Raw genomic sequence first — 23,280 nt, 5'->3', positions numbered from 1 at the left:
ATTCAGGATCTCTTGCATGCACCTATACGCACTCCTACTATAATTAAGTTATAGCTAAGCAATCTTAAATACCTAATACCTACTATTAGGTATAGGTAATACTATCAGCATCATAAGAAGCATAGGTACTTTCATTCACTATTAGCGGTATTGATGCTGATTCTAATCATTAATTTAATCTTGCCCTGTTTTCAAGTGGCTGCTCCTAGTTATTATTTAAATACATTGAAGATTGATTAGGGGAAGGCCATGTACTTACGTAATTTTTTTATTAGATTTTAAGCAAAGGTTACAACTTATTATTCATCTGAATTCTCCTCCCAATTCTTTACAAACCTTTATATTACGACAGTAAATGTACAATTTACCCAGTTAAGAGGAACAGCAAACCAAGCGTGGCTGCGGCGCGAATAAAAACTAATATAAACCTAAATTACAGAGACGAGTCAATAATATAGATTGTCAATCTATTAATCTGTACTAGGTAGGTATTTGCTTTTTTTTTGTTTGACGCTTTGAACCGTCGTGTCCGTCGCTACTGCATTTGTAATTCGAATGTTTATTGAAAATATAAATGGCGTGACGGTAATACATGGATGTCAAAGTAGGTCACAGAAGGTATCTACATGACATTGAGATTGAAATCTCTCTCAATTTCCCTAATGTCAACCCATCAATTGATAATGCCATCGATGAAAGCTCGCCCTACTCCATATTTATTTGGACAATTGAAAGGACGGAGACGCGTTTTGATGATAAAGTGCAGATGTGCATTTGTATAAAGATTTTCAGTCTTTATGATTTCGTTGTAACTAATACCTATTTACCCTTCGAGGGTCGACGAAATTTGGAATACCTATTTGCTATCCGACTGTTGCCGCGGGCTGTGACTGTGACGTAACTTTGTTTGTTGGAAAAGCCTTTGAAAGTTCTGAGGGACATTGTACTTAAATTTCGCAAACTTCGAAAAAACGTGATGATTCTATTTGACATAGGAACTATAAATAATTTAATACCTGTATACCTAGAAACTCCACGGATTATTGAACCGCGGTAAGCTACCAAATGTTCTAAGCGTAAAATAGTCGTTGCTTATAACAATAAAATTGCTTATAACATTAAAATTATACCTATATTTTATCGCCGCGTATATCACAGTTCAATTTAATGGCATTTTCATTTAAATAATTTGTGTTTAGTACTGTAGGAACACCTACCATTAACCGTTAGCACAAAAATTAGGTACAATTATATTATAATAAACGATATATGGGATTTGAATAAGTTCCAACATTGAGGTTCGGTTTAAATATCACATTTGACTTATAGTTAACTAGCTGTGCCCGCGGCTCCGCCCGCGTGGAATTCGGGTTGTGTCAGATAAGCTGCTAAATATATAAAAAATAGTAAATTATATTACGCTTACATTTATAATTTCCTGCATGATAATTTCTGATAAGAATTCTATCTTATTGTTTCATACTTTTTAGAGCGCGATTTGTTGTAGTCCGACTACGCCCGACTCTTTTAGTATGAGAAAGTCGAAGTCGCCTAGCTTTGGACCGCGTGCAGTGCGCCACATACGTCGGGCAAAGCCCAACGCTTTGAGTATGAGGGTGCCTTCGGCGCCCAACTTTGGCAAGCGTACAGCGTGTCACGTACGTCGGGTGGCGCTGACGCTTTGAGTATGAGGGCGCCGAAGGCGCCCGGCTTTAGAATGCGTACAGCGCGCCACGTACGTTGGTCTACGCCCGACACTTTTAGTATGAGGGCGACGAAGGCGTCCGACTTTAGAATGCGTACAGCGCGCCACGTACGTGGAGCTACTCCCGACGCTTTGAGAATGAGGGCGCCTTCGGCGCCCAACTTTGGCAAGCGTACAGCGTGTCACGTACGTCGGGTTGCGCCCGACGCTTTGAGAATGAGGGCGCCTTCGGCGCCCAACTTTGGCAAGCGTACAGCGTGTCACGTACGTCGGGTTGCGCCCGACGCTTTGAGTATGAGGGCGCCCGGCTTTGGCACTCGTACAGCGTGTCAAGTATTACGTCGGTCTACGCCCGACACTTTTAGTATGAGGGCACCGAAGGCGCCCGCCTTTGAAACACGTACGTCGGCCTACGCCCGACGCTTTGCGCATAAGGAAGCCATCGGGCTTTGTGTATGAGCTTTGAGTTTGAGAATGCCTTCGGCGCCCAACTTTGGCAAGCGTACCGCGTATCACGTACGTCGGTCTACGCTTGACTCTTAGTATGGAGCGCCGAAGACGCCATGCTTTGGAACGCGTACAGCGTGTCACGTATTTCGGGCTACTCCCGACGCTTTGAGTATGAGGGCGCCGAAGGCGCCCGGCTTTGGAACGTGTACAGTGTGTCACGTACGTCGGCCTACGCCCGACTCTTTCAGTATGAGGGCGCCGAAGGCGCCTGGCTTTGGTAACCATACAGCGTGTCACGTACGTCTCTTTTAGTATCAGAAAGATGAAGTCGCCTGGCTTTGGACCGGGTGGAGCGCTCCACGTACGTCGGGCTACGCCAGATTCTTTTCATATGAGGGCGCCGAAGACGCCCGGCTTTGGAACGCGTACAGCACGCCACGTGCGTCGGATTACGTCCGAAGGTTTGACTATGAGGGCGCCTTCGGCGCTCGGCTTTGGCAAGCTTACAGCGTGTCACGTACGTCGGGCTACGCCCGACATTTTTATATAAGAAAATCGGAGTCACCTGGCTTTGGACCGCGTGCAGCGCGCCACATATCTATGTCGGGCTACGCATGACTCTTTTAGTATGAGGCGAAGGCGCCCGGCTTTGGAACGCGTACAGTGAGCCACGTACGTCGGGCTACGTCCGACTCTTTTAGTATAAGGGCGCTGCAGGCGCCCGGCTTCGGATCTGGTACAGCGCGCCACGTACGGAGGGTTACGCCCGACGCTTTGGGTATGAGGGCGCCGAAGGCACCCGGCTTTGGAACGCGTACAGTGTGTTACGTACGTCGGTCTTCGCTTGATGGAGCGCCGAAGGCGCCCAGCTTTGGAACGCGTACAGCGTGTCACGTACGTCGGTCTACGACCGACACTTTCAGTATGAGGGCGCCGAAGGCGCCCGGCTTTGGTAACCATACAGCGTGTCACGTACGTCTCTTTTAGTATGAGAAAGATGAAGTCGCCTGGCTTTGGACTGGGTGGAGTGCTCCACGTACGTCGGGCTACGCCAGATTCTTTTAGTATGAGGGCGCCGAAGACGCCCGGCTTTGGAACGCGTACAGCACGCCACGTACGTCGGGCTACTCCCGACGCTTTGAGTACGGCGCCCGGCTTTGGAACGCGTACAGCGCGCCACGTACGTCGGGCTACTCCGGACGCTTTGAGCATTCGAGATGCGATGAGGTTTGCACGATATTTACTCTAAAGGTTGCGTAATATGGCGTATTAAGTCCGCCATATTGGTTTGATAAGGACGTCACATAGCCTCACCCGGGATGACGTAAGGATTCTAATGATGTATCGTACGATGTCTAAATCGGTTAAGGCATTCAGAAGTTAAGGTGGAATAAAGAAACTCACATAAATAAATATATCATCATCATCATCATCTCAGCCATAAGACGTCCACTGCTGAACATAGGCCTCCCCCTAAATAAATATATACCTACATACAAACACGAACGCTGAAAACACACAATACACTCTCTCTGTCTTTTTTTGGGCAGTCGTGAAAAAGATGGCACTGTGCAATGAAGGGCAATTAATTTACTGTCGTTTAATTTTGTTGTATTATTAAATCAACATAATTATTCAATTGTTGATATCCGTACCCCCTCATTAATTTGGCAAAATCCTTCTTCGGTGGCTTATTCATGTCACTACGTATTAAATTCTGCGCCACCTGTTAGTTTACCAGGGTACTCAATAGTGGTAACACATATTTGAAAAAAGTTTGCCCCTCCTTCCTAAGTAGCGCCATAAGATTCAGGGGCAAACTTAAATCAAGCGAGTGTTGTGGCTACCCCCCCTTTTAGGGGTTGAATTTTTATAGCCTATAACCTGGCCGGGAATTTTCTCGACAGATAAGTAAAGTTTTCATCAAAATCCGTTCAGCCGTTTTCACGTGATGCGCGTTCAAATAAACAGACAAACAGATAAACAGACAAAAATTCTAAAAACTTTTGGAACGTGTTCTGTTATCGATTCTAAGTATCCCCAGCCAACTTTTTTTCAAATATCTTCCATGTACAGACTTTCGACCGTCTACAGCTTTATTATATGTATAGATAGAATCAGGCGTTACTTTGCGGAAATCCATATTAATTAAAACCAAAATATTACTTTGCTAATCCGCACATTTAACATTTGACTTGTTTTCCAAGAATTAAAGGTTGCATTAGAGCAGTAACTACTGCGGACAGCAGCGGAAAATAGACGATGTCACTGTTAATTTATGATAAATTACGTTGATTTTGTGCTTTAAATAGAACGTTTAATTTCCTGCTACTAAAACACTATACTGAGTCGTTACTGCAGCAGTAGCGCAGCTCTAGTCGCTATGTCGCTATCCTAATTATCTCACGCTAAAGGTGACATTTGGGCCCGATGGGCGATCTAGGGACATCCTAATTAAGTGCCGAAGGGATGAAAGTAAACGTGCTTCTATTAAACTAATTTTGTTACGTGTCGTGCTCGCAACAATATCAAAACATACAAACCTTGCTATTTTTTGCCCATTTGTTATTTCTTTATAATAACATTTGTTTTTAAGGTTTTAAGACCTGTCGGTTTTAAAACTTGTCGACCTAATAAAATTTGTTTTTAAGGTTTTAAGACCTGCCTGGCCTAGTCGCCCTGCCTATGAAGCAGATGGTCGCGAGTTCAAATCCTGGTAAAGGCATTTATTCATGTGATAATCAAAAAATAATATATAATTACTGAGATCGTATCGTAGAAATACGAAGTATAGGTACTACGTAGCTTTTAAAGTGGGTATTTAGCTTACTCCAAATGTGTAAACGGTTCAATAGAGGAACTTTGGTCCTAAAATACTCTAATACCGATAGCGAATCGGGGACAGCACTTAAAATACCAACATTCAATTGTGCGCAAATTCGTTCAAATACGGGTAGCGTTCTACCGTTGTTAGAAAATACAGAATAGCAGAAGTGAATAGTAAAAATTATGTGTTGCTAATTATAAAGAATAATAAATGTAATAAAATATTGCATTTTTATATTTATATGAATATATATTTATATTTTATATTTAAATGAATATGCATGCATTTTCAGTCGGTGAAACTTGTAGTTGTTGCAGCTGTATGAATGAATTTTACTGCTACAAATACTCGTGGTCGATCTTTTTAGGTTCTTTTTCGTTATATTGTGCTATAAAGTTAACTAAATACTCCAAATTTACCTGTTTACATATCTGAATAAGTAAAATACATAATCAAATAATTAATGTCTTGAGTTATAAAAATATTTCCGGAAGTGTCATAATAATTGAACAAATATATGAGACCGATATTAAGTATTAACTACTGTAGCCTAACGTATCCAACACAAAAGTGACATAAAAGGTTATGCTAGACTCCAAGCTGAGCATTAATCAACTCGTGGAGTACTTATCGGAAGTCGTATCACTCATCACAAGGTCGGCGCCAGTAATATTGATCGGAAAGAACCACAATTAATGTTTACAATTTACGGGTTCCCTTTTTTAATTACTGTATTGCAATGTACTAATTTAGCTATCGTAGTAATGAAATTGCTATTCATTTATTACACTGCTATATGTAGTGTAAGTATTTATAAATGTTAACGAATTTAAAGTCGCTTTTCAGTAGGCATCCAATCTATAAGTACTGAGTACCTATTTCTATAGTATTCCGGATACATTTTTTTCTTTACGTTTGGCGTTTGTCATCTTGGCTAGGCTCCTAGATGACATAAGTACATATATACTTATGTATATCATTATTAACTTGTAACGAATACAGTAGAATCGATATCGAAATACAAATTTAATGAGACATAAGGCTTTAATGATACCTTTCTAGTGTCGAATAAACTTGTAAGAATATTTAATATTTATTGAACATTCATTTTTAAACATGTTTTCTCAAAGACGGCCACGAATAGCTATACATTTTTAATGCTACTTAATTAAGGTTAGCTTATCACTCTGAGGCACCCCTCGTGTATATTTCGAAAGTAATCAATGGGATTGAATTCTTAAAGTATCTCATAATACAATTTTAATTAGGTATTATTGATAATGGGTCAATTTTGAATTTAAATGGAAATATTACATTAGAGGTATACATTTTTAAACCTAAAATACACGGAAATAATATTTGAAACAAGTATTGGTAAACTGATTCCTAATAAAATCTTTTAGTGAAATTTACATGTAGACTGATTTCTATGGAACGTAGGTACCTATATATAGAATAGATCTATCAGAATGATTAATGAAAAATTTCCGATTAAAGCTTCCATAGACTAACATGGAGCATTATTAGCAAAATCACAATTAATTTATTCAGAATTCTTATGAAAAAGAAAGTTTTTAATGCTCATGCTCTAAAAGTGGCCCATCATTGTTTGTCTATGGAGTGGGTGGAAATTGTTATGTTTCGAAGAGGGAGGGAAGGAGTTCTACTTTGATATGAAAATTCTGTTCAAAATAGATTTGTTGATTGTCTCCATTCTGTTCTCCATATTTAATTATACATTCTATTTACTTAATAACGATATTTCTTTCTTAATTATTCTATGAATGTTACCCCATGAAATACTATTTATACATAATTTCATTTGTTACAGGGATGGGAAGCCAAAGGGGATTCAGGCACGGATGGCACGGATCCTCCGCCACCGGCGCACGCACCGCTCGACGCTGTTTGGCAGCCAGTCGCCGGCACTCGGTGAGCACTTCTCCGACACTTGAATGTTAAGGGGCCCACTGATTTACATACAGTCCGCCGGACGGTATCGGCCTGTCAGTTGTTCGGAACTGTCAAAATTTTGTTCTAACTGACAGGCCGATACCGTCCGGCGGACTGTTAATCAGTGGGCACCTTTACGATGCGTCTTAAGCCTCCTCCACACTCGTGCGCGAATCGCGGCGCGAAGCCGCGAACGTGAGTGTGGTGTCGATTTTCGCAGACAGCGAAATCGACTCCACACTTGCTTTCGCGGCTTCGCCCGCGATTCACGCGCATAGTCTGGAGGGGGCTTTAGGTAACCGAACAAATCGCGAACGCGGCGGGCCCAAGGCGTTCGCGTTCGCAACGAGATCGCCCAAGTAGGACACTTCTATAGTTATCAAAGGATTGATTCACCCCGCGTCGCACCGCTTCGCTTCGCGTTCGCGTGTTGTTCGCCTACGTACTTAGTACGCTGCGTTACTGTAGTTACGGGTCCCGGGTGTGATTCCAATCGCCAGTGTTAAGTATGACTAACCAATATTAATGCCCTCTACGATTATGCATCTCCTTTAGCCTACGAGTATACCTATAATGTCATTATACTTATACAAAACATTGTTTTTATTAGTGCACACAAACTTAATACCTACAAACAAAAATAATACTTAAAACATAATTAAATAACTAACCTACAAAACTTAAAACCTAAATCTAAAAATAAATAAAACTAATCTAAATAGTACATGTAGGAGAGGACGGAAAACCGCTAAAAGATGGACGAGTGAGTTCGAGGGCCGACACGTTAGTGGAGGCCCTCGAATAATACGAGTCCATCTTTAGCGTTTCCGGCCGAGGCATTACATAGTGCTTTTCACGACTACTGCGAGGAAATAAGAAAACATTTGCATAACTATAAGTACTAGCCCGCGATTTCTCTGGTAGCAAATTACTAGCCACTGCCTGTACTGTCTCTTGAATTTCGGTAGGCGTCAGCGTAAGAATATCATTTTCTTCACTAGAAGAACTCATTTTTATAGCGAGCGTAGACACGCGTTTCTTATATTTTTTAGTCAAACACAATTTACACTATCCAATTCAGTAAGTATTTTCAGATCCCGCCTTTTTTACTTTTTTTACCACTTTTAAGAGGCGTTTTTCTGTTATTTGCTTCAAACCGACTCTAAAATTAGAAGCGTTTTTGCTAAAAAAACCACAAACAGCTACAAAAGTCAAAAACGCCTTAAGCGTGAACTGAATGGATAATTGTTAAAAAAAAGCGGCCAAGTGCGAGTCGGACTCGCCCATGAAGGGTTCCGTAGCAGCAAGCAACATAATAAAATTGCGGTTTACGATTTATGATGATTAAAAAAAAACTACTTACTAGATCTCGTTCAAACTAATTTTCGGTGGAAGTTTGCATGGTAATGTATGTCATATATTTTTTTTAGTTTTATCATTCTCTTATTTTAGAAGTTACAGGGGGGGGGACACACATTTTACCACTTTGGAAGTGTCTCTCGCGCAAACTATTCAGTTTAGAAAAAAATGATATTAGAAACCTCAATATCATTTTTGAAGACCTATCCATAGATACCCCAAACGTATGGGTTTGATGAAAAATTTTTTTTTAAGTTTCAGTTCTAAGTATGGGGGACCCCCAAAATTTATTGTTTTTTTTCTATTTTTGTGTGATAATCTTAATGCGGTTCACAAAATACATCTACTTACCAAGTTTGAACAGTATAGTTCTTATAGTTTCGGAAAAAAGTGGCTGTGACATACGGACGGACAGACAGACAGACAGACAGACATGACGAATCTATAAGGGTTCCGTTTTTTTGCCATTTGGCCACGGAACCCTAAAAATGAAGTGAATGGTTTTGTCATTTCTTTTTTTCTTAAACAAGAAATTGGTTCTATAAATAACCTAATTTTATTTTAGAAGGAAAAAGTTGCGCAAAAAAAGACCTTTTATTGTTTTTTTATGTTTCAAATGATACTCATTGCTGTAGCGAACTGTCACCAATGACAGATCATGATAACAATGAAACATTGTAGTAGTGGTGGTTCAGGTGCTACAGCTATTGCCTACTTTCCAGCTTGGTTTTAGACCATCTATTACTACATTTCCGAACAGTGGCGTGAAAAATAAATAATTACAAACTATCCTGCGGAATGGTGCCGTAGATGCTGGCAGCATTTCCCCGCTGTATCGCAATACTTATTCTTTGTGCGAGGAAGCTGCCATTACATTAAACAAATTCCTTTGAAGTTTTTCCTATGTATGTTTCTCAAAGGTTAGCTAGAAGAGATCCCGTTTAGGGATAATGTCGCTTTAGTACATGACATATTTTATATTGGTAGATTCGAATCCATTTGGTCCTTGAGCCCAATGAGTTTTATTGAAACCGATATTTATCAGTTGCAATTTGGTGATGGAAAACATCCGTTTGGGTTAGTTAAGCTCACATGGCAGGTCACTCCCGTAAAAACCAAAAGTCTGTGAGATTATTAAAAAGCGGATCTTCGGGATCTCCTTTATGATTCACTCGGGAAAGCCCTGCGATGAAGTTCAGGTAAGAGCTTTTAAAAACTCGACGCTCCCGGCTATCCTTTGGGAATATAAGGCCTGGGTTACATTCCTCTCATACCGACGTAGCGTCGTAAATAAATTCTAAATGCCAGCGTGAATGAATAGCCCAATAAGAATAATACAAGCCCAGGCAATCCTATGAATAATGGGCAAGTCTGGGGTACTCTTAATTTGTAGCTTTGTGCAAGAATTATGCTAAGGGTGTTTTTACATGGAAACCATGATGATAGGTTAGTTATTGACATAGCCTCGTAAGACCGCGGGCAATTTTGGTGGTTTTGAATTTGGAACTTTCTTTTATTTCTATTTGACGACCGGTCTGGCCTAGTGGGTAGTGACCCTGCCTGCGAAGCCGATGGTCCTGGGTTCGAATCCCAGTAAGGGCATTTATTTGTATGATGATACAGATATTTGTTCCTGAGTCATGGGTGTTTTCTATGTATTTAAGTATTTGTATATTATATATTCGTTGTCTGAGTACCCACAACACAAGCCTTCTTGAGCTTACTGTGGGACTTAGTCAATCTGTGTAAGAATGTCCTATAATATTTATTTATTTATTATTATTATTTATTTATTTTATTTCTATGCGAGTTAACAAAATCGAATTTAATTTGTACTTGTACAAGTACATGGGGACTGTTTACGAGGCTAGTCTAGGTCAGTTATGTTTTTATGTTAGATACCACAGCAGGTCAATTGGCCAAAATGACAAGTAACTAACACACATTCGTATATATATTAATTACATATCTTCGTATCCTAAATAAAATTCTGTATGTGACTTGGTGACAACCAAATAAAGCTGAAAATTTCCATAATAAACACACATTGGGAAACCCGACCGAAAACTACGATGAGTTCAGCATCTTTTCCGGGAAAGTGGGACCCTCCGGGATTTGGACATAACAACTTTCATGTCCGCATTCAAAAGTATAATGATTTGGCAAGGGGTCGTGTAGAAATATTTGTTATGGTAAACATGCTTAGAAAATTATTAAAATCCTATTCTACACACTTGAGAGCTCAGTTTGCGTTGATTTGGTCCTATCCATCATACCATCAAAGTGTTAAATATATTTTCGATTATACATAGGTACATGAAACTATCAACATGATTACAAGCTTATAAACATCGCACACAGGCGAAAAATCAATAAAAGTCGGACAAAACCAAAAAACTTCTAAGTAGCCCCAACAGGCAAAAACCAATCTTAGCGGGTAGTCCAATAAACAGTGCACGCTACTCGCATAATCATTTTCATGTTAGAGTCATCTACGCGACACGTTCTCATTCCAAAGTTCGACTTGTTCAAAGGCGAATATTTTAGTGCTCTGCGAGTGTTACTTATGTGCTTACTTATTTATCGTTTGCTTTCAGAAAGTTGTGATTTAATGATGGATACCCTTCCAGGAGGTAATAACCTAATTACTAATAGTTACTTTTGATAGCTATGCTTGCTTGTTTATTATAAAAAAAAATAAGTGTAATGTCTTGTATTTTTTGCACATTGTTCAACTTCACCAAGGAGAAAAGTACAACTTCCTGATAGATCCGGTTTTGATATTATCAATTTTAGAAACTACAGAACTTGGGTTTTAACATACAACCATTATTTTATGCGACCTTACGCGACATTTTAACAAAATTTTCATTTTAATCGATGACTAGTTTAATCAAAAATGTGACTAAGCGACATTTTTTTTTAGGCAAATGGCTATGGAAGACACTTTCAAAAGACTTTTAGTGTCTTCCGATCCTTATATAACAGGACTAAGAAAATTGGGTGGTAAAAAGTCGCTTCCCAAGAAGCTTCGCTTTTAGAAGAAGATATTATGATCAAAATTTAATAAAATGTCATAATATAATTGTAATTTTGTTTTTATTAGTTGGCAAACCTGCATTAATACGATTTCTATAATAATCCTGAATGTTTAGGTTTTGTCCGACTTTTATTGATTTTTCGCCTGTGTGCATCGCACTTGGGCATAGATAGTCCGGGAGCCGGCTGCATGAAACAAACCTCATAAAAAAATAGAATATACCTACCCTGTAGAGGTACCTGACATTTAGTAGATTCCAACGCACTTGGTCGGCCTAGGCTTAACCTGGCAGATTTTGTACAAATGGCAAAAACGTTGGACAAAAATTCATCAAAAAAAACCTCATCGAAAAATAGAATGAAACTTGTATGGTAGGATACCTGACCTTGAGGACAGTAAAAAAAAAGTGGTCGGCCTCACCTTAGCCTGGCAGTTTTTGCAGTCCGACCAGATTTATTGGGTCACGTGAGAGCTACAATTTACCTCATCGAAAAATAGAATGAAACAAACGGATTATAATAGCTAAAATAAGCCTGTTGACGTATGTCTTGGTCGGCCTCACCTTAACCTGGCAGTTTTTGCAGTCCGACCAAATTTATGAAAAAATCATCAAAATTTTTTTATCGAAAAATCGTATGAAACTTGTATGGTACGATAGCTGCCTTTGAGGACAGTAATAAAAAAATGGTCGGCCAAATCCTGTGTTTGCAGGTTCCTGTGTCCGACCAATTTTGTGGTACCACGTGAGAGCTACAATTTACCTCATCGAAAAATAGAATGAAACAAACGGATTATAATAGCTTAAATAAGCCTGTTGACGTATGTCTTGGTCGGCCTCACCTTAACCTGGCAGTTTTTGCAGTCCGACCAGATTTATAAAAAAATCATCAAAATTTTTTTATCGAAAAATCGTATGAAACTTGTATGGTACGATAGCTGCCTTTGAGGACAGTAAAAAAAAAGTGGTCGGCCAAATCCTGTGTTGGCAGGTTCCTGTGTCCGACCAATTTTGTGGTACCACGTAAGAGCTACAATTTACCTCATCGAAAAATAGAATGAAATAAACGGATTATAATAGCTAAAATAAGCCTGTTGACGTATGTCTTGGTCGGCCTCACCTTAACCTGGCAGTTTTTGCAGTCCGACCAGATTTATAAAAAAATCATCAAAATTTTTTTATCGAAAAATCGTATGAAACTTGTATGGTACGATAGCTGCCTTTGAGGACAGTAAAAAAAAATGGTCGGCCAAATCCTGTGTTGGCAGGTTCCTGTGTCCGACCAATTTTGTGGTACCACGTGAGAGCTACAATTTACCTCATCGAAAAATAGAATGAAACAAACGGATTATAATAGCTTAAATAAGCCTGTTGACGTATGTCTTGGTCGGCCTCACCTTAACCTGGCAGTTTTTGCAGTCCGACCAAATTTATGAAAAAATCATCAAAATATTTTTATCGAAAAATCGTATGAAACTTGTATGGTACGATAGCTGCCTTTGAGGACAGTAAAAAAAAAGTGGTCGGCCAAATCCTGTGTTGGCAGGTTCCTGTGTCCGACCAATGTTGTGGTACCACGTAAGAGCTACAATTTACCTCATAGAAAAATATAATGAAACAAACGGATTATAATAGCTAAAATAAGCCTGTTGACGTATGTCTTGGTCGGCCTCACCTTAACCTGGCAGTTTTTGCAGACCGACCAAATTTATAAAAAAAACATCAAATTTTTTTTTTCGAAAAATCGTATGAAACTTGTATGGTACGATAGCTGCCTTTGAGGACAGTAAAAAAAAAGTGGTCGGCCAAATCCTGTGTTGGCAGGTTCCTCTGTCCGACCAATTTTGTGGTACCACGTGAGAGCTACAATTTACCTCATCGAAAAATAGAATGAAACAAACGGATTATAATAGCTAAAATAAGCCTGTTGACGTATGTCTTGGTCGGCCTCACCTTAACCTGGCAGTTTTTGCAGTCCGACCAAATTTATGAAAAAATCATCAAAAAATTTATATCGAAAAATCGTATGAAACTTGTATGGTACGATAGCTGCCTTTGAGGACAGTAAAAAAAATGGTCGGCCAAATCCTGTGTTGGCAGGTTCCTGTCTCCGACCAATGTTGTGGTACCACGTAAGAGCTACAATTTACCTCATAGAAAAATATAATGAAACAAACGGATTATAATAGCTAAAATAAGCCTGTTGACGTATGTCTTGGTCGGCCTCACCTTAACCTGGCAGTTTTTGCAGACCGACCAAATTTATAAAAAAATCATCAAATTTTTTTTTTCGAAAAATCGTATGAAACTTGTATGGTACGATAGCTGCCTTTGAGGACAGTAAAAAAAAAGTGGTCGGCCAAATCCTGTGTTGGCAGGTTCCTCTGTCCGACCAATTTTGTGGTACCACGTGAGAGCTACAATTTACCTCATCGAAAAATAGAATGAAACAAACGGATTATAATAGCTAAAATAAGCCTGTTGACGTATGTCTTGGTCGGCCTTACCTTAACCTGGCAGTTTTTGCAGTCCGACCAAATTTATGAAAAAATCATCAAAAAATTTATATCGAAAAATCGTATGAAACTTGTATGGTACGATAGCTGCCTTTGAGGACAGTAAAAAAAATGGTCGGCCAAATCCTGTGTTGGCAGGTTCCTGTCTCCGACCAATTTTGTGGTACCACGTGAGAGTTACAATTTACCACATCGAAAAATAGAATGAAACAAACGGATTATAATAGCTAAAATAACCCTGTTGACGTATGGCTTGTTACGGGCGGCTTTCATAAATTCAATGTGGCAGTGTGCGGCAGAATCCACTTGCATCAAATTTGATGCAACACATTGTGGCTGGACATTAAGAGATGAAATGTATAAGATCAAATGGTTTGAAGGACACATAACGCCTTTGCGAGTCGAAGAAATAACAATAAGATAATCACTTAATATATGTGAGGTTATCTTGTGTATTTTTATTTATTTATATTTATTGAGAAGTTCAACAGCGTTTACATTAAATAATATACAAAAAACATGAGAACTTATAGCATAGCCAATAACAGAACTTCCTGTAATTTATACATAATAAAAAATCATCTGTGGGTAGACTTGTAACTTGTGCTGTACAAGAATCGTAAATATAACTTAATTTGTAAGTCTTTAAGGTACAAGGAAAAAGAGAATAAATTAATAATAACTGTAAACTGGAAAAAAAAATCCTAAAATAGTAGGTATAGCTCTAATTTTGCGTAAACAATAAATAAAAAATAGTAAAATAAAAATACATACAGTACCTACATAAACGAGCGAATCTATTAGTTTGTATGCATTTATTGGAATTTATGTGTTCGCGTGTGTGTGTGTGTGTGTGTGTGTGTGTGTGTGTGTGTGTGTGGGGGTGTGTGTGTGTGTGTGTGTGTGTGTGTGTGTGTGTGTGTGGGTGTGGGTGGGTGTATGTGTGTAAGTGGGTGTGATAGTGCGTGACTACCAGGAAAGTTGCTTTGCAATTTGTGATTTGAAAACACGTCTGGAGGAGAAGAAAGGGTCAATGTTTTGGAACGATTTATTATAGGTACGTGCGATTCTACTCAGAATTTAATAGAATAGAATTTTGGCCATAATTGGTACGATGACAGGGAATATGGAATAGTGTGGTGTGACGAGTTCGGCGCGTGGGAGCGCGGAGCCCTAACTGTGACAGCAATCCAACGCAGTCTAGATGCCCGTTGAGAACATCGTGGAGGAACATTTTACCATTTATTTAAATTTTGGAAGGATCACGTGCAGTTTTTCCTCTTATATTACAAGTGTTCGATTGAAAACTAAGCTTTGGTGTATACCTGGATCACCTGCACGTACAAGAAGGCGTTTCATATACGCCCGTCCATCAGATAGGTACACAAAGTCATGATGCGTATGGAATACAGCATGTGTGGTCCTATTCTAGCTGTCACGTGGTATCACAAATTTGGTCGGACTGCAAAAACTGCCAGGCTACGGTGAGGCCGACCAAGCCATACGTCAACAGGTTTATTTTAGGTATTATAATCCGTTTGTTTCATTCTATTTTTCGATGAGGTAAATTGTAGCTCTCACGTGGTACCACAAAATTGGTCGGACACAGGAATCTGCAAACACAGGATTTGGCCGACCATTTTTTTTTTACTGTCCTCAAAGGCAGCTATCTTACCATACAAGTTTCATACGATTTTTCGATAAAAAATTTTTGATGTTTTTTTTATAAATTTGGTCGGACTGCAAAAACTGCCAGGTTAAGGTGAGGCCGACCAAGACATACGTCAATAGGCTTATTTTAGCTATTATAATCCGTTTGTTTCATTCTATTTTTCGATGAGGTAAATTGTAGCTCTTACTTGGTACCACAAAATTGGTCGGACACAGGAACCTGCCAACACAGGATTTGGCCGACCACTTTTTTTTTTACTGTTCTCAAAGGCAGCTATCGTACCATACAAGTTTCATACGATTTTTCGATAAAAAATTTTTGATGATTTTTTTATAAATTTGGTCGGACTGCAAAAACTGCCAGGTTAAGGTGAGGCCGACCAAGACATACGTCAACAGGCTTATTTTAGCTATTATAATCCGTTTGTTTCATTCTATTTTTCGATGAGGTAAATTGTAGCTCTCACGTGACCCAATAAATCTGGTCGGACTGCAAAAACTGCCAGGCTAAGGTGAGGCCGACCACTTTTTTTTTACTGTCCTCAAGGTCAGGTATCCTACCATACAAGTTTCATTCTATTTTTCGATGAGGTTTTTTTTGATGAATTTTTGTCCAACGTTTTTGCCATTTGTACAAAATCTGCCAGGTTAACCCTAGGCCGACCAAGTGCGTTGGAATCTACTAAATGTCAGGTACCTCTACAGGGTAGGTATATTCTATTTTTTGATGAGGTTTGTTTCATGCAGCCGGCTCCCGGACTAAACGTGAAAAACCTATATGTAGGGATAAATACTAAATGTGAACTTGGAATAACGTTAAGAAAATACCCCCGACGAGACCATTACTCGCAGCTGCCCTAAAGGAACCTTTAGCCATTTATATCTGTGTATTGACGGTTCGGACATTACCTCCTTTATTATTCGCATCGGACGCCAATAACTTACCGCGAATTACATACATTGTCAAATAGCTTGTACACTAGCTTTTGCCCGCGACTTCGTCTGCGTGGAATTACGTGACAGCAGCTAAAGTAGGTGTAGTGCCTGGATAATGCTAATAGCAATCATTAAATTCCCGTATTAAATGTGGTCTAAAAATACCATCTCACCCTTACCATTCCTTCTCACCCCATTTACACCCAAACTGCCCTCGCTACTCACTCCATTTTACGGTATTTACTTACAAATCAGGTTTTGTGTCAAACATGGATAATCATATCTTTTAATTTAGCAGTACGTATAAGGGTCAAAAAGAAAACTGTGTTCGCGTCTTTCCTGTAGACATACACAAGAGTTAAGGGCTATAGAGGTTAATTTTCTTATTTAACGCTTATCCACGTGAAAAGGTCCTCCTTTTATTTAGGGAATTATGATAAAATGAGTACTTACATGCCCACAAGCTGTTAAATATTGCCCACAGAAGAGAAAACTGTACAGTTCGCGCGAACACGCTAGTTTTCTCTCCTGTGGGCAATAGTTAACAGCTTGTGGGCATGTAAGTAATGATTTCATCATAGTTCTATAAATAAAAGGAGGACCTTTTCACGTGGATAAGGGTTAACTAAGAAAATTAACCTTTATAGCCCTTAACTCTTGTGTATGTCTACAGGAAAGACGCAAACACAGTTTTCTGTTTGACCCATAAGGAAAAGAACTAGCCGAGTTGCGATACTGTTGCAGCCTTGACTTGAACCATTTCATTGTCAATATTTAGCAGTAATGTTCAAACCAACAATGACATTACGTTAGGTACCCAATTAATAGATACCTACGCGCAAGTGACTCAAGCCTTATTTAAATTGTTGAATAATTTCTGAACACTGAAAAGTTTCAAAAGTCGATCTCGGAACGGAAACGGAAGTACATTACAAAGTCGTTTTAGGCCAAGTTTTTGTACCTACGGCACATTTTCATATTATGTAGGTATTGCACGAGTTAAGTGTTGAGCTTTTGTTCGTAATTATTGAAGTTAGACCATAGTCATAAGACCTAATTATTATGTGCTCTGATTTTTATAGGGGTCGGTGTGAAATGTAAATTTGAATATGCATTAGGTACATATCCCAATGGAGCGCCATTATTTGGTCTAGCACGTGGCAATCTTGGCATAAAAGAGATTGCTTAGTACCTACTTTGTCTTAAGTAGTTTATTTTTTCAATTGCCAAAATTAGGTACCTAATAAATCTTTTACTAATTTGAATTTTAAGTTTAGTGTGAAATCCTTTAATTAAAACCATTAATAGAGGAGAGGTTTCTTGATTGATTTCCTGAAAGTAGTGTTTAACGTCGTTGTTGAAAAGAAAACTGGCATACTACTTATTTACAGTCTCAGAATTATTTAATCCTTATCAAGACTTTAATATTCATTAAAAACATCTGACAGTTTATAGAGTTGTTAGAAAATGGCATAAGCAGTTCAACCTAGTGGAAGAGATACCGGATCAAAGGAGGATCGTTATCTCTAGAAAGGTGGTAGGTAATAATATTTTCTCGCATCAAGTATTTAGGGGAGGTCCGAAAATATCTCGTGTAATGTCATTACAGATATTTACCGGCTGGCCTAGTTAAGTAGGTATGTGTATAAGTGTGTGTATTTAAACCACAACTATATATGCATGAAGCATTAGAATAATAATAGAAACATATTTCTATAACAGTGATAAACAAGTGTTAAAACAATTTAAATAAAATCATAATTGGTTAATATGTAACTAAATTCCAAAACTGTGGCTAATCTAACCACATTTCACACATACAATATCTATCAAATTATTTGGTTTTCTTTGTGCTTCTATATATTTATCTTCTATCTATAGGTATTTAATTTAGTTATTATACAGGTCGTCCCAAACATTATGCTATTCCAAGCGCATTTTCTACTTAATTAATGGAATTTCCAAATAGAGATACAATCAGGGCCGATAAGTAGGGTCGAGTCAAAGGTAACTTGAGAGCAGATTTGCTCTTGACGTTTTCGTTTTAACAAGGGTGGGCAGCTTGGAGTTATAAATAAGGTAGGTGCTTGAAAAAGTAACGAGCCTATTAGCAAAATGTATATACTTATTTACTTTGGTCTGATGAATTTAAAAAAGGTGAGTTACTTAATTTATGAAGTTCTTTTTATGTGATTTACTTAGGTACCTAAAGCATGTTTACTTTGATAATCAGATTCTTAGGCAATCAATGCATAAAAGGAAATGCTTTAGGATGTAATTAAAAAGACTCAAAATTTGTATTCAAATGCTTTCGCTTAAAAGTTCTTAACTTATCAACTCATAATGCCCTTAAGAGTTTCAAGCGCGATGCATTTAATAAAACTATTTAAACTGTCGGCCGGACTGCTGGCTGCCTGCCAACTCGTGGTTGTAAAGTATTACCTTCGTTATTTTGCTCGAAAATTGTTTCAAATTTCGTGTGTTAGTATGTACATCCGTCTCCCTCAGCAGACGTTCATCAGGTTACAAATCCACCGCTGCGCTGCCATGTTAGGCAAAATACGTACCTACTTTGCATTTTATGCTAATTTTTTTGAACCAACTCAAAGGCTTCTGTTGCCATTACAAGACGAGTAAAAGAAAGCACTAGTATTTTTAACGAAACTTTGTTTTTATTTTGTATTCCATTATGAGAATAGGTATATTACTGTTCCTTTTGTACGAATAAGTAACATTGCGTATCGATTGGTTGTTTGTTAGTTGGTTGCTTAGTAGGTAGGAAATACTTAGTGGGGAAAACAGAAGTCAATGGCAACCCCTTGAACCCCTATTAGGAACAACAAAGCTGTCTGTAATCTAATAATAATATGGACGAAACTTTATCCGTTCCTCTTTTTATCCTTGATGTTTGAGTTTATTTACTTGGTAATAATGACAACGTGTATTGGAGCCTGATCATTTATTTTTAATATAAAGTCCCTACTGTGTATAAAATAAAAAGCAATCATGAAAATATCTTAACGGATCTTAACGTCCAAAAAACAAAAACAGAATAACAACTAGAAAATTGAAAATTAACATGACCTTGTTCGAGTAACGGACAAGACAAAGCACAAATTATCGGCCTATCAAACGTAATTGCTTAATGAAATTGAAACATATATTTCTGGAGATAAAACTCACTTACTTACTTACTCCTCTGGCGCAGCGACCCAAAGTGTGTCTTGGCCTCCAACACGACTGCTCGCCACTGATCCCAGTCCTGTGCCGTTTCTCGCCAGTTCTCAACCCGGAGCTCGCGGAGATCAGCGTCAAAAGCTGCTGCATGGAGATAAAAAATAAACATAAAAATCAATTTATTACAAATTACTTACACCATATTAGTTCAGACTCCAGTCTCTCACACTAAGTGATCTACACTGTCCTTTACTTTGTTGAAATGTTAAAACTGTAAAATGAATACCTATTTGAATCATAGGTACGATTTGCTGATGTAAATTGCTATTAATTGCATTTTTGTTTCTGAATACGACCTCTTATAACTGCACAATGAAATGGGGAATCTCACGACAAACGCTGTGATTGACGCCTTGGCACTGAGAGGGAAACGTAAAGTGTTGCTTTTGGAGCAAAGGCGGGGCGAGTTGAAAGCCTTCGATGAGTATCATCGACGGAGAGTCCTCAACAGCTCTACACGGTGGCCCTCCCGTTGAACTTTAACATGCATGCCTCGAGGGAATTTTTGTTCCAAAACATATTGTTATGGCTTCACTTTGTTTCTATCACTCTTTGATGGCTCAACTTTGAAAGTTTCATTTTTGTGATGAAAGTTTAAAAGATCGTTGCACTGTAACCTTTCTTTATAAGTAATACTGTTCTGTTTTTAAGAGGAGTCTGTTTAATATTTATAAAAGTGAAATAAAGTTGGCGGAATTTTATTGCGAGCGCTTTTCTCGACATACATATTGCGGGTTTTGTCGAAGTCGATTTTCCTGAGACAGTCTTTACTTTACGTTCGTGACGTCAGACCGTTCCGAAGTCGTTACTAGTTGAACCGGCACTTTACAGGTGACATGTTTGCTTTGTGGCTGGAATGTAGAAATGCTGTTTAGAGAATTCAGTATAAGTCCTTACAATTTAAAGTAGGTAAGTACGTAAGAAATGGCATGCAAGAAAATAGATTATACTTACCTACGGGCTTGTACTCGTATTATTGAGTATATAGTATCCCACCAAAAACATAAATGTAAAAAAGGAGAGCCAAGTTCAATACAAAAATTATGCTTGGCTGTGGGGCTCGCCGCAAAAAGAATGGAGATCTAAATGAGTGCCACTGCCAAGTTCTATGCAAAATCCAAATATGTATTTATAGGAACAAAATAACATTATAAACAAGTATTAAACTCTATTTCTTCGCTTTATTGGCTACCTATAACAATTGCTGTTATTTAAAAAAATGTGAGATCTTAAAGTAGGTTAGATTTGACTTGGCCAGTTTTCATTACATCAATCATTTTATATATATTGTAATTCTGATAAAATCTGGCCAAGCCAAATCTAACCTACTTTAAGATCTCACATTTTTTTAAATAACAGCAATTGTTATAGGTATCCAATAAAGCGAAGAAATAGAGTTTAATACTTGTTTATAATGTTATTTTGTTCCTATAAATACATATTTGGATTTTGCATAGAACTTGGCAGTGGCACTCATTTAAATCTCCATTCTTTTTGCGGCGAGCCCCACAGCCAAGCATAATTTTTGTATTGAACTTGGCTCTCCTTTTTTACATTTATGTTTTTGGTGGGATATCAATACTTTTTGTAAAGAAAACTAGGCAGGTATTGAGATTTAATGTTTTTTCTTGTGTTTCCGCTGTATGGTTTTTACTTCTGTTCTTTGTATAATTATGTGGTGCCGCGCGCCGCCGACGACACACCGTTGGCCGGCTGTTTAGAGCGTATTACAAGTTTTTTGTATGGGGACACCACTTATTTTTTGACTAAACTTTATTTTAATATAGCAAATATAATAATACATATATTGGGGTAGTTTCAAATATCTGCTTGTAACGGTTCCAACGCTACAATAAAAAAATATTTTTTTGTATGGGGACCCCCCCTATTTTTTAACTTTTTTTTATTTTTAGATTTTTTCCTACGCTTACACACAATAACCGAGCTGGATTCCAAATTTCATCCTTCTAGGTCATCTGGAAGTAGGTTAGGTTTAGGTACTTATATGTCAGTCCCAATAAAAAATGTTTTTTTTTTGTATGGGGACCCCCCCTATTTTTAAACTTTATTTTATTTTTAGATTTTTTCCTACGGTTACACACAATAACCGAGCTGGATTCCAAATTTCATCCTTCTAGGTCATCTGGAAGTAGGTTAGGTTTAGGTACTTATATGTCAGGCCCAATAAAAAATGGTTTTTTTGTATGGGGACCCCCCCTATTTTTTAACTTTATTTTATTTTTAGATTTTTTCCTACGGTTACACACAATAACCTAGCTGGATTCCAAATTTCATCCTTCTAGGTCATCTGGAAGTAGGTTAGGTTTAGGTACTATAAGTCATAAGTCAGTCTTAAAATTTACGACTTTTTGACCTTCATACCTTTATAACCGTTTGAGCTAGCTTCATGAAATTTGGGCTTCTAGATATCCTTATGGATATAATTAAACACACGTAGTTTTATGTGTTTACGTCAAAGATGTTTTGAGTTATAGAAGGGTCAAAAGTGGCACCAAGTGGTTCGTGTAATATTACACTCGGCGCTGGCTAGCCAGTTCCTTTGCTTGAACTTGGCTTGACACGCTGCCGCGTGTCTAGATATAATAATTAATTAGGTGGTACCTACATTACTAAGCAGTTTCGTCCGGGATTTTAGTTTAGCAATGTTAACAAGTGAAATTCCTGTAATTTCTTAGACAAATAAAGTTTCTATAAACCGAACAAAAATTTTAAATCAGAGGCTAAAGTTATTTCAGTAACAAATTACATTTTATCGTTACTCGAGGTCAGGTAGGAAAAAGAATGTTATGCACTTTTTCGCCACAAATATATATGCATTCTGTATCATGAATTCTTATATACAAATAGGTACATATACCAGTGTTACCTAAGAATAAAGAAAAACAAATTATGAACACATTTTTTTAAACAAAAAGGCAAACAAATACTTCAAGTAAGTAAATGTACCTAATGCTTTTTATTTAAACTTGGGCGTAAAATTGTATAAGTACTCAAGGGATACCTTTTTTTAAATCCGCGCGCCGCATTCCCGGATTCAAATTGGTACAAAACAAATTGAATCGTTTAATCTGCTTTATGTGTTAATAGCGTGTAGCGGGATTCCGAACGGGGTATAAATTCACAGCGAGCCTGCAGGCGACGGCGTAATGCATATCAATTCACCACCAGTGCAGCCGTACTCAACCACACACCAAACTATGCCAATACAGGATTTAAAGAACAAAGGGCTATCTTAGAGCCATTACATACCTACATCTGAAATTAAGATGAATGTGTATGAGTAGGTAATGAATACTTACACATAGTTTGTTTGTCTTTTTAACAAATTGTAGCCGCTTATAAAAGTTACGTCCTTTTAGGAGAAGTAAAGGCCAGGCCCAGGCCGGAGATGTCCGGCCAATTGTTTGTTGCCCTTATCTCCCACTCCCAACACGCGCCGGCCACCCCGTTTTGTTTTGTACCGATTTTTTTTTGCACCCGAGATAATTGGCAGGTGAAAAGCAGCTTTAATTTGATTAAATCGGAACATTCTAAGCAGGTGGGTTAATAAAATGCATGTTATGTATA

The 23,280-nt window shown here is 38.2% G+C and overlaps 1 protein-coding gene across 1 annotated transcript in view; it reads left to right on the top strand.

The window, feature by feature from the left end:
* LOC134667326 (uncharacterized) overlaps positions 1 to 23,280 on the top strand; it is a 55,642-nt gene that overhangs the window by 6,050 nt on the left and 26,312 nt on the right. The window contains exon 2 of the mRNA XM_063524671.1: positions 6,814 to 6,914. Coding sequence (XP_063380741.1) covers positions 6,814 to 6,914 — 101 coding nt within the window. The remainder of the gene's footprint in view (positions 1 to 6,813; positions 6,915 to 23,280) is intronic.

This window comes from Cydia fagiglandana, chromosome 9, assembly GCF_963556715.1.
Source record: "Cydia fagiglandana chromosome 9, ilCydFagi1.1, whole genome shotgun sequence".
Classification (NCBI taxonomy): domain Eukaryota; kingdom Metazoa; phylum Arthropoda; class Insecta; order Lepidoptera; family Tortricidae; genus Cydia; species Cydia fagiglandana.
Note: the sequence above shows the minus strand (reverse complement) of the source record. Positions and strands in the feature narration are given on the sequence as shown.